At 37.8% G+C, this 15528-nt stretch overlaps 1 protein-coding gene across 2 annotated transcripts in view; it reads right to left on the bottom strand.

Moving 5' to 3' along the window:
* LOC128230375 (TPR repeat-containing protein DDB_G0287407-like) overlaps positions 1 to 15528 on the bottom strand; it is a 47931-nt gene that overhangs the window by 18720 nt on the left and 13683 nt on the right. Inside the window, exons 15-25 of one of the 2 annotated variants that reach the window (XM_052942588.1) lie at positions 13117 to 13253; positions 12834 to 12996; positions 12396 to 12491; positions 11442 to 11599; positions 10411 to 10513; positions 8964 to 9119; positions 8207 to 8325; positions 7777 to 7921; positions 6796 to 6910; positions 6258 to 6510; positions 5977 to 6103 (exon numbers count right to left, since the gene is read on the bottom strand). In XM_052942588.1, the coding sequence (XP_052798548.1) occupies positions 5977 to 6103; positions 6258 to 6510; positions 6796 to 6910; positions 7777 to 7921; positions 8207 to 8325; positions 8964 to 9119; positions 10411 to 10513; positions 11442 to 11599; positions 12396 to 12491; positions 12834 to 12996; positions 13117 to 13253 (1572 nt within the window). Of the gene's footprint in view, positions 1 to 5976; positions 6104 to 6257; positions 6511 to 6795; positions 6911 to 7367; positions 7417 to 7776; positions 7922 to 8206; positions 8326 to 8963; positions 9120 to 10410; positions 10514 to 11441; positions 11600 to 12395; positions 12492 to 12833; positions 12997 to 13116; positions 13254 to 15528 lie in introns of those variants that run through there. The other variant, XM_052942587.1, reaches the window with a different exon arrangement.

Below are 15528 nucleotides of genomic sequence, written 5' to 3' on the forward strand. Positions count from 1 at the left end.
GGGTACAGGGGCGTCATATGTGTAAACTACTTGTCAGCACATACAACTGCAGACAGATGGGTTTGTATGTGTATTATGGGTACAGGGGTGTCACATGTGTACACATCTTGTCAGCACATACAACTGCAGACAGATGGGTTTGTATATGTATTATGGGTACAGGGGCGTCACTAGTGTACACATCTTGTCAGCACATACAACTGCAGACAGATAGGTTTGTATATGTATTATGTGTACAGGGGTGTCACATGTGTACACTACTTGTCAGCACATACAACTGCAGACCGATGGGTTTGTATGTGTATTATGGGTACAGGGGTGTCATATGTGTACACTACTTGTCAGCACATACAACTGCAGACAGATGGGTTTGTATGTGTATTATGGGTACAAGGGCGTCACATGTGTAAACTACTTGTCAGCACATACAACTGCAGACAGATAGGTTTGTATGTGTATTATGGGTACAGGGGTGTCACATGTGTAAACTACTTGTCAGCACATACAACTGCAGACAGATGGGTTTGTATGTATATTATGGGTACAGGGGTGTCACATGTGTACACTACTTGTCAGCACATAAAACTGCAGACAGATGGGTTTGTATGTGTATTATGGGTACAGGGGTGTCACATGTGTAAACTACTTGTCAGCACATACAACTGCAGACCGATGGGTTTGTATGTGTATTATGGGTACAGGGGTGTCACATGTGTACACTACTTGTCAGCACATAAAACTGCAGACAGATGGGTTTGTATGTGTATTATGGGTACAGGGGTGTCACATGTGTAAACTACAGTTGTCAGCACATACAACTGCAGACAGATGGGTTTGTATGTGTATTATGGGTACAGGGGCGTCACATGTGTACACTACTTGTCAGCACATACAACTGCAGACAGATGGGTTTGTATGTGTATTATGGGTACAGGGGCGTCACATGTGTACACTACTTGTCAGCACATACAACTGCAGACAGATGGGTTTGTATGTGTATTATGGGTACAGGGGTGTCACATGTGTACACTACTTGTCAGCACATACAACTGCAGACAGATGGGTTTGTATGTGTATTATGGGTACAGGGGTGTCATATGTGTAAACTACTTGTCAGCACATACAACTGCAGACAGATGGGTTTGTATGTGTATTATGGGTACAGGGGTGTCACATGTGTAAACTACTTGTCAGCACATACAATTGCAGACCGATGGGTTTGTATATGTATTATGGGTACAGGGGTGTCACATGTGTACACTACTTGTCAGCACATACAACTGCAGACAGATGGGTTTGTATGTGTATTATGGGTACAGGGGTGTCACATGTGTAAACTACTTGTCAGCACATACAACTGCAGACAGATAGGTTTGTATGTGAATTATGTGTACAGGGGTGTCACATGTGAACACTACTTGTCAGCACATACAACTGCAGACAGATGGGTTTGTATAGGTATTATGTGTACAGGGGTGTCACATGTGTACACTACTTGTCAGCACATAAAACTGCAGACAGATGGGTTTGTATGTATATTATGGGTACAGGGGTGTCACATGTGTAAACTACTTGTCAGCACATACAACTGCAGACAGATAGGTTTGTATGTGAATTATGTGTACAGGGGTGTCACATGTGTACACTACTTGTCAGCACATACAACTGCAGACCGATGGGTTTGTATATGTATTATGTGTACAGGGGTGTCACATGTGTACACTACTTGTCAGCACATACAACTGCAGACAGATAGGTTTGTATGTGTATTATGGGTACAGGGGCGTCACATGTGTACACTACTTGTCAGCACATACAACTGCAGACAGATAGGTTTGTATGTGTATTATGGGTACAGGGGTGTCACATGTGTACACTACTTGTCAGCACATACAACTGCAGACCGATGGGTTTGTATGTGTATTATGGGTACAGGGGTGTCACATGTGTACACTACTTGTCAGCACATACAACTGCAGACAGATAGGTTTGTATGTGTATTATGGGTACAGGGGTGTCACATGTGTACACTACTTGTCAGCACATACAACTGCAGACAGATGGGTTTGTATGTGTATTATGGGTACAGGGGTGTCACATGTGTACACTACTTGTCAGCACATACAACTGCAGACAGATAGGTTTGTATGTGTATTATGGGTACAGGGGTGTCACATGTGTACACTACTTGTGAGCACATAAAACTGCAGACCGATGGGTTTGTATGTGTATTATGGGTACAAGGGTGTCACATGTGTACACTACTTGTCAGCACATACAACTGCAGACCGATGGGTTTGTATATGTATTATGGGTACAGGGGTGACACATGTGTAAACTACTTGTCAGCACATACAACTGCAGACCGATGGGTTTGTATGTGTATTATGGGTACAGGGGCATCACATGTGTACACTACTTGTCAGCACATACAACTGCAGACAGATGGGTTTGTATGTGTATTATGGGTACAGGGGCGTCACATGTGTACACTACTTGTCAGCACATACAACTGCAGACAGATGGGTTTGTATGTGTATTATGGGTACAGGGGCGTCACATGTGTACACTACTTGTCAGCACATACAACTGCAGACAGATGGGTTTGTATGTGTATTATGGGTACAGGGGTGTCACATGTGTACACTACTTGTCAGCACATACAACTGCAGACCGATGGGTTTGTATGTGTATTATGGGTACAGGTGTGTCATATGTGTAAACTACTTGTCAGCACAAACAACTGCAGACCGATGGGTTTGTATGTGTATTATGGGTACAGGGGCGTCATATGTGTACACTACTTGTCAGCACATACAACTGCAGACCGATGGGTTTGTATGTGTATTATGGGTACAGGGGCGTCACATGTGTACACTACTTGTCAGCACATACAACTGCAGACAGATGGGTTTGTATGTGTATTATGGGTACAGGGGCGTCACATGTGTACACTACTTGTCAGCACATACAACTGCAGACCGATGGGTTTGTATGTGTATTATGGGTACAGGGGCGTCATATGTGTACACTACTTGTCAGCACATACAACTGCAGACCAATGGGTTTGTATGTGTATTATGGGTACAGGGGTGTCACATGTGTACACTACTTGTCAGCACATACAACTGCAGACCGATGGGTTTGTATGTGAATTATGGGTACAGGTGTGTCACATGTGTAAACTACTTGTCAGCACATACAACTGCAGACCGATAGGTTTGTATGTGTATTATGGGTACAGGGGCATCACATGTGTACACTACTTGTCAGCACATAAAACTGCAGACAGATGGGTTTGTATGTGTATTATGGGTACAGGGGTGTCACATGTGTACACTACTTGTCAGCACATACAACTGCAGACAGATGGGTTTGTATGTGTATTATGTGTACAAGGGTGTCACATGTGTACACTACTTGTCAGCACATACAACTGCAGACAGATGGGTTTGTATGTGTATTATGTGTACAGGGGCGTCACATGTGTACACTACTTGTCAGCACATACAACTGCAGACAGATGGGTTTGTATGTGTATTATGTGTACAGGGGCGTCACATGTGTACACTACTTGTCAGCACATACAACTGCAGACAGATGGGTTTGTATGTGTATTATGTGTACAGGGGCGTCACATGTGTACACTACTTGTCAGCACATACAACTGCAGACAGATGGGTTTGTATGTGTATTATGTGTACAGGGGCGTCACATGTGTACACTACTTGTCAGCACATACAACTGCAGACAGATGGGTTTGTATGTGTATTATGGGTACAGGGGCATCACTAGTGTACACTACTTGTCAGCACATACAACTGCAGACAGATGGGTTTGTATGTGTATTATGGGTACAGGGGCGTCACATGTGTACACTACTTGTCAGCACATACAAGTGCAGACAGATGGGTTTGTGTGTGTATTATGGGTACTAGAGCATCACATGTGTACACTACTTGTCAGCACATACAACTGCAGACCGATGGGTTTGTATGTGTATTATGGGTACAGGGGTGTCACATGTGTACACTACTTGTCAGCACATACAACTGCAGACAGATAGGTTTGTATGTGTATTATGTGTACAGGGGTGTCACATGTGTACACTACTTGTCAGCACATAAAACTGCAGACCGATGGGTTTGTATATGTATTATGTGTACAGGGGTGTCACATGTGTACACTACTTGTCAGCACATACAACTGCAGACCGATGGGTTTGTATGTGTATTATGGGTACAGGTGTGTCACATGTGTACACTACTTGTCAGCACATACAACTGCAGACAGATGGGTTTGTATGTGTATTATGGGTACAGGGGCGTCACATGTGTACACTACTTGTCAGCACATACAACTGCAGACAGATGGGTTTGTATGTGTATTATGTGTACAGGGGCGTCACATGTGTACACTACTTGTCAGCACATACAACTGCAGACAGATGGGTTTGTATGTGTATTATGGGTACAGGGGTGTCACATGTGTACACTACTTGTCAGCACATACAACTGCAGACAGATGGGTTTGTATGTGTATTAAGGGTACAGGGGCGTCACATGTGTACACTACTTGTCAGCACATACAACTGCAGACAGATAGGTTTGTATGTGTATTATGGGTACAGGGGTGTCATATGTGTAAACTACTTGTCAGCACATACAACTGCAGACCGATGGGTTTGTATATGTATTATGGGTACAGGGGCGTCACATGTGTACACTACTTGTCAGCACATACAACTGCAGACAGATGGGTTTGTATGTGTATTATGGGTACAGGGGCATCACATGTGTACACTACTTGTCAGCACATACAACTGCAGACAGATGGGTTTGTATGTGTATTATGGGTACAGGGGCGTCACATGTGTACACTACTTGTCAGCACATACAACTGCAGACAGATGGGTTTGTATGTGTATTATGGGTACAGGGGCGTCACATGTGTACACTACTTGTCAGCACATACAACTGCAGACAGATGGGTTTGTATGTGTATTATGTGTACAGGGGCGTCACATGTGTACACTACTTGTCAGCACATACAACTGCAGACAGATGGGTTTGTATGTGTATTATGGGTACAGGGGCATCACTAGTGTACACTACTTGTCAGCACATACAACTGCAGACAGATAGGTTTGTATGTGTATTATGGGTACAGGTGTGTCATATGTGTAAACTACTTGTCAGCACATACAACTGCAGACAGATGGGTTTGTATGTGTATTATGGGTACAGGGGTGTCACATGTGTACACTACTTGTCAGCACATACAACTGCAGACAGATGGGTTTGTATGTGTATTATGGGTACAGGGGTGTCACATGTGTAAACTACTTGTCAGCACATACAACTGCAGACCGATGGGTTTGTATGTGTATTATGTGTACAGGGGTGTCACATGTGTACACTACTTGTCAGCACAAACAACTGCAGACAGATAGGTTTGTATGTGTATTATGGGTACAGGGGCGTCACATGTGTAAACTACTTGTCAGCACATACAACTGCAGACAGATGGGTTTGTATGTATATTATGGGTACTAGAGCATCACATGTGTACACTACTTGTAAGCACCTACATGTACAAAGCATCACATGACTTTTTTTTGTATGCCACTTGTTGGCACATGTATATGCAAATTGGCTTGTGTATGATGTATCACGTGTCAATACATACATTTGCATGGGAATTATGGGTTTGGGTAGTTTTGTCTGTATTACGATGTTTGTTGGGCAATCACATGTGCATAAGTAGTAATTCTTAATCAACCTAGAAAAATAATCCAAGAAATACCACAGTATTTTAAAACTGGTACTTGCTCGGGAGTTTGATGTAAATTAACGTGTTTTTTGTTATGATTACTTAAAGGCATTGTTTATGTATAGTTAGTGGTACGAGTGCTGCCTTCTCTCAGACTATTATAACATTTTTTTCTTAAAATTGTTTTTCCTCCAATATACTTACCTGTGGTCCAAGCTCAGTGTCCCCCTCATGTAGTGTGTTGACCATACGTGCCACCTCGTCAACATCATTTCTGGGTATCAGTGTGTGAATCACATAGTTTTGAACTATTCCTACATTGCCTGGAAATCTGTGGTAAGCAGAAAGACTTGACACATACATGTATGTAGGTCTGAGTTGAGTTAGGTAATACTCAATTATTTCATTTTATATAATAAGAATGTCGTAAGTTTAGGGCAACTATGTTACATTCAGAGAAATATGTGTGGAAAAAGTTAACATACAGATCCACAGCATAAGCCAGCCTATGTTCTGCTGGCAATCTATCCCTGAATTCAGGTGGAAGGTTCTGGCAGACGATCTCCATGAGTAGATAGGCCACCCCTTGACTCGCCCCGCGAGCTGAGGACCGCAGCAAGGCTTCACATACTTTGTATGCTTCCTCATGCCGCCCCTCCCGCAGGTAGAACTTGGCCATTTCATGGTGGATACATAGAAGACTACGATCAATACTCCCATCCTGGACTCTCCAAGCAACTGTATTTAGGAAGATAAATAGGTAACTCATTTTACACTTTCATGACTGTTTGCTGTTTCTACACAAGCTATTGAAGAGATAAATAAGGTTGTTCATCAAACTCACTCAACATCTTAGGTACATCAACAGTATTTACCAAATTTGTTTAAGATCGAACAAAATATGGTAATGTTCCAAGAAGTCAACTTGAATGGACTCTGCCACCAAGGTGATTCCATACCATACATTTTGCAAACAAGCATTATGTTCTTCCTTATAAAGTAGAATTTACTATAAAATCTTACACAGTTGCTGATAGTCTTCATCCGCTTTCTCATATTCACATTCATTGATCAATGTTAACAGATTGTTTTCCCTGACCATCACGTATGCACTGTTGTCCCAGGTCTGACCCAAGCTCTGCAAGGTATTTATATACATCATTGCATCTTAACAAAGGATTATAACATAACATTCTTAAACATAATTTGAATTATTGCAGTTAATTTTAGTACAGTTATTATTTCAAAACTAACAAGTTTTGGTAGTAACATGATAGTTCTTCATCGGTTTTAAGCCTTCTAAACTACACTTGCGATTTACCTCTCGGATGAAGGGTTAACCTATAGGCCCCTTTGGTGGAATAGGTAGGGAACATAAATGGGCTAATTGAATAATATAATGTATGCTATTGTTGTCTGCCCATAACAAAAGTTGAAAAAACAAATATCCTACATTGTTAACGTTACATATAATAATAACAGTTAGCACGGGACAAATGTGTACTAGATAAAGTCAAACCAACATATACACATATTTATGGCTACATGCATTGAAACCGCTTTCACCATGTTCCCTGAAGACACCATAAGCTCACCTTATGATTGTTTTCTTTATACTCCTTTTTAAAAGAGAGTGAGATGGCGCTGGAATAATTCAAAAGAAGAGAGTTTTTACTTTCAAACAAAGAGATTTAACTTTCACTCAGTTACACAACACAAGGGAAACTCGATATGTTGTTACAAGAAATTAGGACAATCTTATGGATTATAGCTTTATTTTTATGAATCACTGATTCAAATATGTAAAGGCCAATGTAGTTGATTTATCCCCATATCTGTTTATTAATCAATGGTCATGATTTTCAAACAAGTGAAACTATAAATATATTGTATCAGGGCCTCATGAAGTATGTTGCAATTATGATCATGGATCTTGTGCATCGAAGACCTTGAAAATTTAGGGTCCTCATATGTTACAAGCTCATCATGTCAAATCTCCCATACCTCGTATATTTCCAGTGCCTGTTTGTTATACTCAAGGGCCTTTATGCTGTTCTCTCTGTGCGACTCCAGGGTCCCAAGGTTCATATAAGCCATGGCGACAATGTGGTGCTTCCTACCAACTGCCTTTATCTTCACATCCAGGGACCTGAGCATTGTATAGATATATCAAAATTAAGTTAAATTAACAAGCTTACTAAGTGATTTGTTACAAATTATCTTTACAATATCACACTGAGCATGCCAACTCCTTCCTAAGAGCTACCAGTGAAATCTCATTATATTTTCTACGTGTTCTCAAGACTGTTTGGTCCATACTTAAATTATAGATCATTCTTAAATGTATGCAATAAATGCAACTAAATTTTTAGCTATATCTGAAAATGTGGTTTAATTAAAATAGAAAAATATAGTTGAAATTATAAGCACAAACTTAAAGTATAGTTGTTCTGCTTCATCAAGCCTGTTGAGTCTGCGTAGACACAAGGCCTTGTTAGTTAGAATCTCTCCAATAAGTGGGGGAACCTCATGGAAATAGTACTCCTCCAGGGTCTGTAAAAAATATTTTCAAATTCAATGCCAAAAGACCTTATCAATTTACTTATTCAATATACTGATAGGCAAAAAATACATAAAACTTTAACAGACTTAAAGAAGCTGAAATTCAGTTTAACTGACACACATAATATAATACTCTTCTTGGCTTTCATTTTTCCATAGATCAGCATTTCCCATTAAATTTATCAACTAGTTAAGTAATAAATTGGGGACCTTATGACTTGGGAATGCTTTGACCAAATGAAAAATGGAATGGGGGCAAATTTACCAATTGACTTGCATGTTATTGAGCAGAGGATTATTCACAGCAAGTCTTACATGTATTTTTAGAATCTAATATATTACAGCAGTTGTCCAGTTAGCACATGGTTTTTACCAAGGCATCCTGGGTTGGATCCCAGCTGAGTTTGGTTGGAGGCCATCAAGCTGGAAATGTGGGTTTTCTCCTGGCTATATCTCTCATAACATAAGACCAGCACCTTGCGCATCATCATGCCAGTGAGAGTGACTTAGCATAAGTTAATATAACTTTCTCTACAATACATGTAGTTGTAAAATAAATAAATTTGAACTAATAGCAGGAGTATGCAGCAGGTCTTTACTTTGTAAGGGTACATTAGACAATTGCCCACCTTTATAGAATTGTCAAGGTACTCTATTGCCGCTTCATATCTCTCCTCGTGCATGTGGCACATGCCAATGTTGGTCCAGGATGTGGCTATGTTCTCAATGTCTGGATGTCTGCATGCTTTATGGTGCTCTATGGATTTCTCTGTATACTCAATCACCTGTTACATAAGTGGAGCAGACATTAAGCAATATGGGAGTTGGTCTTGGTGGGGTTGAAAAAACAATACACCAGTAACCTAACCTGTGTTTTAAGGTGATATTTTCCATCATTGTAAAGGAAAGGCCCAACAATAGGGATGAGAAAATACGGTCATTAGACCAGACTTATTACTTTTAAATTGTTTTCTGACATTATTGTAATAAGTATTTACTTATTTCTGAAACCATATTGTATTACATGCTAAAACTGCCCTGAGGTATTTGTTAATAAAATATATATAGAAAATACAAGGTTGTTTACCTATTTTTTTCATCTTTTTTTGTTGTTTTTTTAAAATTGTATGTGTAATTCTGAATTTTAACTTTTTGTGTCCATTGGATGTCAATGTTACACCACCCAACGCTGTAGCTACTTCATCGTCTTTATCAGTCACCAATTAATGCTTGATTGATTGTCACTATTTGTTTATTGTCATTGTACATGATGTATGCTGTATTTGTCTCATTGAATATTAAAGAAATATTTAAATAATTGTACATTAACTGCTAGTCCGCCTAACAAATCAATATTTTTGTTTACTAAATGACTTGGGAAGTTGCATAAAGTTGGTACATGGCTTATTAATAAACACAAATATCAGTCGATCTTCAAGCAAGTTTTTCCCACTGCGAATACTGTAAGCTGGGCAAGAATATGCTTAATGTTGTCAGATGGCATGCTTATATAACATTGATAATAAGCACAAAAAGGTAAAAATGTTTATGCAAATTTATAATATAATATGAAAACTAGAACATTAATTCTATTCAACAGAAATTTACAAATATTCAAGGTTGAAGATTGATAAAAAAAAGTGCTTAAATATAAGAACTTCTGACGGTCTTAAAATCATGATGGTTTATTATAGCATATTGTTTCTTACTTCTATTGACATTTGATGTCAGAACTTTTAAGATCCATTTCGACGGTATAAGAAAATAGAAAACTTTTGATTTTAAATTGTTTCAGATTACAACACTGATGACTGTGTCTCATGAGATTTCATATAATACATACTATTAGCAACTCAAATCACATCAGCAAATATTTTTTTTACAAATGCTAGAATAAAGAGACGGTATATGGCCATTTTGTTTCAATGTTTGGCCAGATCTTATTGCAATACCCGTGGCTTGTGATTTGTGTGTCCATGCGTCTCAGCAACAGCAAATATCGAGACAGTATCAATATTCTTTGAATCAACTCATCCCTACAAAAAAATATATGTACACATATATTGAAAAATATACCTTGTCATATTGCTTGAGATTCGTGTATCCAACCCCGATACCATGGCAGCAATGCCCCATCTCCTTCATCAAGTGGTCAGTCTTACCCTGTTGTTGGACCTGACTGCAAATCAAACAAATGAATGTAATGTTGAACGCACTATATTTCTCTAACACACACATGTTTAAAGGTGCATTCCCTCCTCTGTTTATATTCATGCATTAACTTCAGAATGGAAAAATACCACAGATTTGCATTAGCATTAATAAAGCAGATTTCATTCATCAATGAAATGTAGAAAAAAATTGTTAAATTCTTATAATTACAACTGAAGTACTATTATTTATGTAATTTCTATTATATAACCAAGTGATCCTTTTATTTTTTTTATTAGAGTATCATATACCCCGGTAGCCACCAGACATGTACAGTATGGATATTGTTGTCCTGGAATACAATATGGCAATGCCTGTGGAAAGTTTACTCAATCATTGTAACAAAACAAACAATATATTTACCAGCACAGTTTTGAAGGTTTAACAAACACACAATATTTTCCATAATGATAACATTAAAATCATCTCCAGAGGTACAATATGTATGGAAATGAAGTTCTATTTGCATGTGCCAGAATGTTCTTACTGTGTGTCTTGAATTCAAGTCTGAATTGGGGGAAAAGCTCCTTGCACCACAGTTTATTTAAATAAAATCGTAGCCAACCTGTATTTAAAGTCTTTTTACACTGTACCACATTCTTCGATTTTCCAAATATAGGTTATAAAAATATCAGATGAAATATTAGTCAAAATTAAGTTTTTACAAATAAACAAATGGCACAGCTGCAGGTCAGAAGTGTCCACATCTCATTTTCTTTGCAGCACACATAAGTGGTGTGCCATTGAAATGATCACAGATTTCATTGTAAAAATAAAAAATAAATTTTGTTAATGTCATTTCAAATTTGTCTTTCCATGAATTCTTAGGAGGAAATGAGTTTGAAACCTGCTGCGACCAGAAAACCATATTTCTCTTGAGCACGGGCCACCCTTACCACTCGTATCCAGCCAGAAGTTTGAGATGGAGGTCAATTCCCTGTTGTGCTGTGTGGTAGGACTCGCATAAATGACAGGCAAGATCATACTGCAGCTTGTGTAGGGTGCTCCTTAAATTGCCAACATTATCACCATGATTTTGCTCTAAACTTTCAGTCTGAAACAAATAACAGACATTTAGCTCATTTGTTAGCCCTGTCTGTTGATGCTTCATTTATAACAGATATAGAATAAACAAGAGAAGTTATGCTCTTGATTTTCTTTTAAATAAAAATTATACCAAAGGCAGAGTTATGGTTCCTGTGCATAAAACTTCTCCTTATTTAGATATATCTGTGTTTGAAGTATGGAGTCAATACCTAAAAGGCTTCAGGAGTTATGCTCCATCATCAAAATGAACACATTGCAATAACACTTAAAATATCAAAGACTGAGTTATGGTTCCTTGCACAATATTTCTCCTCAATCAAATCTATACATATATAGGTAGGAAGGTTTGGAGTTATGCTCTGGACTGAAATTTATATAAAAATTATTGTAAAGCGTGCATTGAAAGGTAATTTCAGGATTCATTGCTCAAAAATGCTTTCGATGTGACCTCAACCTTTGGCATACTAATCCCAAAACAATAAGGGTTATGTACTAGCCAAGTGAGAACTACCAGTGGAGAACATGGTACTACATTAAACCGTTATTGTGTGGACAAATATTTCATAAGACTGTTGATAGTAACCTTTACTGTTTTATGGTCCACGGTCAAACTGTTTTCAACAAACCATTAGACCAACCGACTAAACAACTTATGGACATTTGCATAATTCTTTCTAAATGGATGAAGAGTAAAATTTATCGTTACACATATGTACAGCTCAAGGTCATGAATGAATATGTCGTGAATGGAATATTTCAAACTATATTTTAAGGATTGCATACCAGATGTGGATGATGCCTACCACAATGTTTATGGCCCTCTCCAACACCTCCTTAATACCCTCAGGCAAACCGGCCATTTTTAGAAACTTATTCACACGCATAAGAAATGGCACCAACTGAAATATATAGACTGTCGAATTAAGCTGTGCATTGAGCATTAAAAAGCAGATCCATTCATACAAATAATTAGATAAGAATACAATGTATACCAATCAACCAACAAAAACAACACAATTTGACAAATGACATAATGCTACACATATGTGAAGGCCAAAGTTGAAGTATTTGAAGTGTTCGCTAAAAACACTGACAATACAAAGGCTATTACAAAGCCTACGGTACACTTTTCCTTCAAAAAACTATAAAGCTCAGCTTTAATATGCTATCTAAAGTGTGATAATATATTACCAGTACTTATTAAAGGATATGTTAAACAAAATTTATGGCTGTGTGTTTACCATAGTCCCTGGTCTGTTTGAGCCCTTCAACTGATCAGTGTCAAGCAAGTTGAAGTAGACCTGGGTCAGTCTCTGGTCAAAACTAGCCAACAGAAGGTTGGCTATCTCTCTACCTGTCAATCCAGTCTTCCGCCACAGGTATATCTGCTGGTATGGGTTGGTCCTGTAAGGTACATGGAATAACAAGGATGAACATACTGGCAAGCTGTAGACAGTGGTCAAATGGTATGAGGACTCCATTGTAAGCCCTTTAAACATGGCATTTAAACCATGTTTTACTTACCCACACAGATATGTGAACACGAAGAAGTTGGACAGACAATGTGCCAGTGCCTCCCTGTCACCAAGTTTGACCAGTAACCCGGGCAACTTCATGGCGGGCTGTAGAAGACCCATCTGGGAATCCTCTGTCAGCATACTCTACAACAAGAGAGCACAATTTTGAGTATGTACAGTTGTATAGTTAAAGCCATACAATATGTACCCACAAGTACAGCAAAGTGTACATGCCAGTGAGATGTGGTGACTCAGTAGACTGGCTAATTTAAACTTTAAATTTTAGGCCACACCAAATTAATAACTTGTTCATCGGATTTCCCGCACCTATTTTTTCAGAAAAGCAAAAAAAATTTTTTTATATTTTTATCACTTTTATCTAAAACAATAGTTATTTTTTTACGAGCGCTAAGTAGAATGTAGCCTTTTCCCTTATAACCTTGTTTTTCGATCATAACAATTATCAAAGCACCGGCTAGTCTCAATCATGCAGCCGCTCTAATTAGAGTCAATGAACAATATATAGACCCAGATACAAGCGTCTAGATGATCGAGACTAAATTGGCAACATGAAAACATTTATTTCACTTCCTGATTCTTGAAAATTACGTGAACAAATGACAATTCTACCACCATTTAAAGTTTGATTAAATTTTGGACAAATGTGTTTGTTTTAATTTGGCTTCCGCTTAAAGTAAACATATATATTCTGGGCAAAAAGTGCTGAATTTCATCGTGAATGACAGCGATTATCCAAAGTTTGAATTTGGTTCGACATGTTTGACGGGAATTCGGATGACCGTTACCTTGAAAAGACAGTTTCCAATCGGTCATCTATAGCTACTTCACCTGTCCAGGTAAAAACTTCAGGTGTGTATTTTAACTTCTTTGTTGTTAGCAAATATGATGTATTTTTTGTATTATTTGTTGCCTTCAAAAATGTACATTAAATGATTTATGCATGTTTGTTTTTATTTTGCTACAGATCAGAGTATAGTGTTTATTTAATTCATATGCAATGCATGTAACAGTAATAGAAAAATAAAGTTTGGCCAAAAAACAAGCACCACCTTTCTTGTGTTATCATCAAACTGTTTACAAACAATGAACGTTTATGTATAATATTGCTTATTAAAATTTCAGATTCCTCCGATGCAGCAGATCATGAAATTCCTGTCCCCATGAGGCAACGAGGGCGTGCTAGTGGTGGAGGCCTTCGTCACCAATCAGTCAATGTTCGTGGACAGTAGGATGACGCTAAAAATTAACCTGACTGATATTCATATGTGCTTCATGCAATCCCATGAGTTTTACCATTCACAAAAAAACATCAAACAAGCTGGATAGTCAATATTTTGTGAAAAAATGGTGTCAGACTGTGTGATTGGAAAAAGGTATTAATCACACTTTGGGTTGTGAATAATTGTTTGTAGATTTTTTAGATGTTCATGTGTATATTTAAACTATATTTGGAAATCATTCAAGTGTTAAATATTTATGCTGATTGGTTTTTATCTACGACAAAATATTCCATATTCTTGTATTTTCTTGCTATATATGAAAATTGACACAATCAGTATTTGCAGCACAAAAGAAGTAAAAGTGTCTTTTGTATTTCTATTACTTGTCTAAATTTGAACAAAATATCTAAAAAAATTAAGTTTAAAACAGATAGGCGTTCAATTCTGAGAAAGCCTAAAATCAATCTGGCGCTGGCTGGAATTTTCTGTAACATATTTGGTGCTGAAATTCTCTTCCAGAACTAAGATGGCTACCAAGGCCAATCATGTAGTTATTGCAAGAGTGATAGCTGTAGTTTATATTTGATTGCAAATGCCTATATTTATTTTGTGATTTATTTTTCAAGTCACCTTGTCTAGTCATTTCCATGGCATGAGATATGACAATGTATTTTAATATGACAATGTATTTTAATAGAGAACTATTTTTAACCAAGTTTTCCTAAGGAAAAGTGGAAAACCTAGTTAATAGATTTGGATATGCCATTAGGCAGGCAGGTGGCTGTGACCATTGGTGCTTGTGTCCAGGCTTTAACTTAGCCATGCATAGGGTATTTTGAAAAAAAATCAAAAAGGTTTAAAAAACTGCAAAACTGTGGTTTTGAGTTCTCTCATTTATTAAATATTTTAAAGAAATACATGCTTGATCTCAAATAGCATTTGTTTGATCTCAAAACTAATATCTGTATAGAATTATCTTTTAGTGTTATCATTCTTTCACTGTATATGTTATCCTTGTACTGTTTACAATTTCATTGTTTAGTTAATAAGTGAATAAAATGAGAGCAAAAGTGACTTAAATGCCTATATATATATATATTTGTTCGCTCCTCGCTCACTCCTCTTTTTTGCTAAATGCAAAACAAATATTTTTATTATTATTTCGCTCGCTCACCCCA

The sequence above is a fragment of the Mya arenaria genome, chromosome 4 (assembly GCF_026914265.1).
Source record: "Mya arenaria isolate MELC-2E11 chromosome 4, ASM2691426v1".
Classification (NCBI taxonomy): Eukaryota; Metazoa; Mollusca; class Bivalvia; order Myida; family Myidae; genus Mya; species Mya arenaria.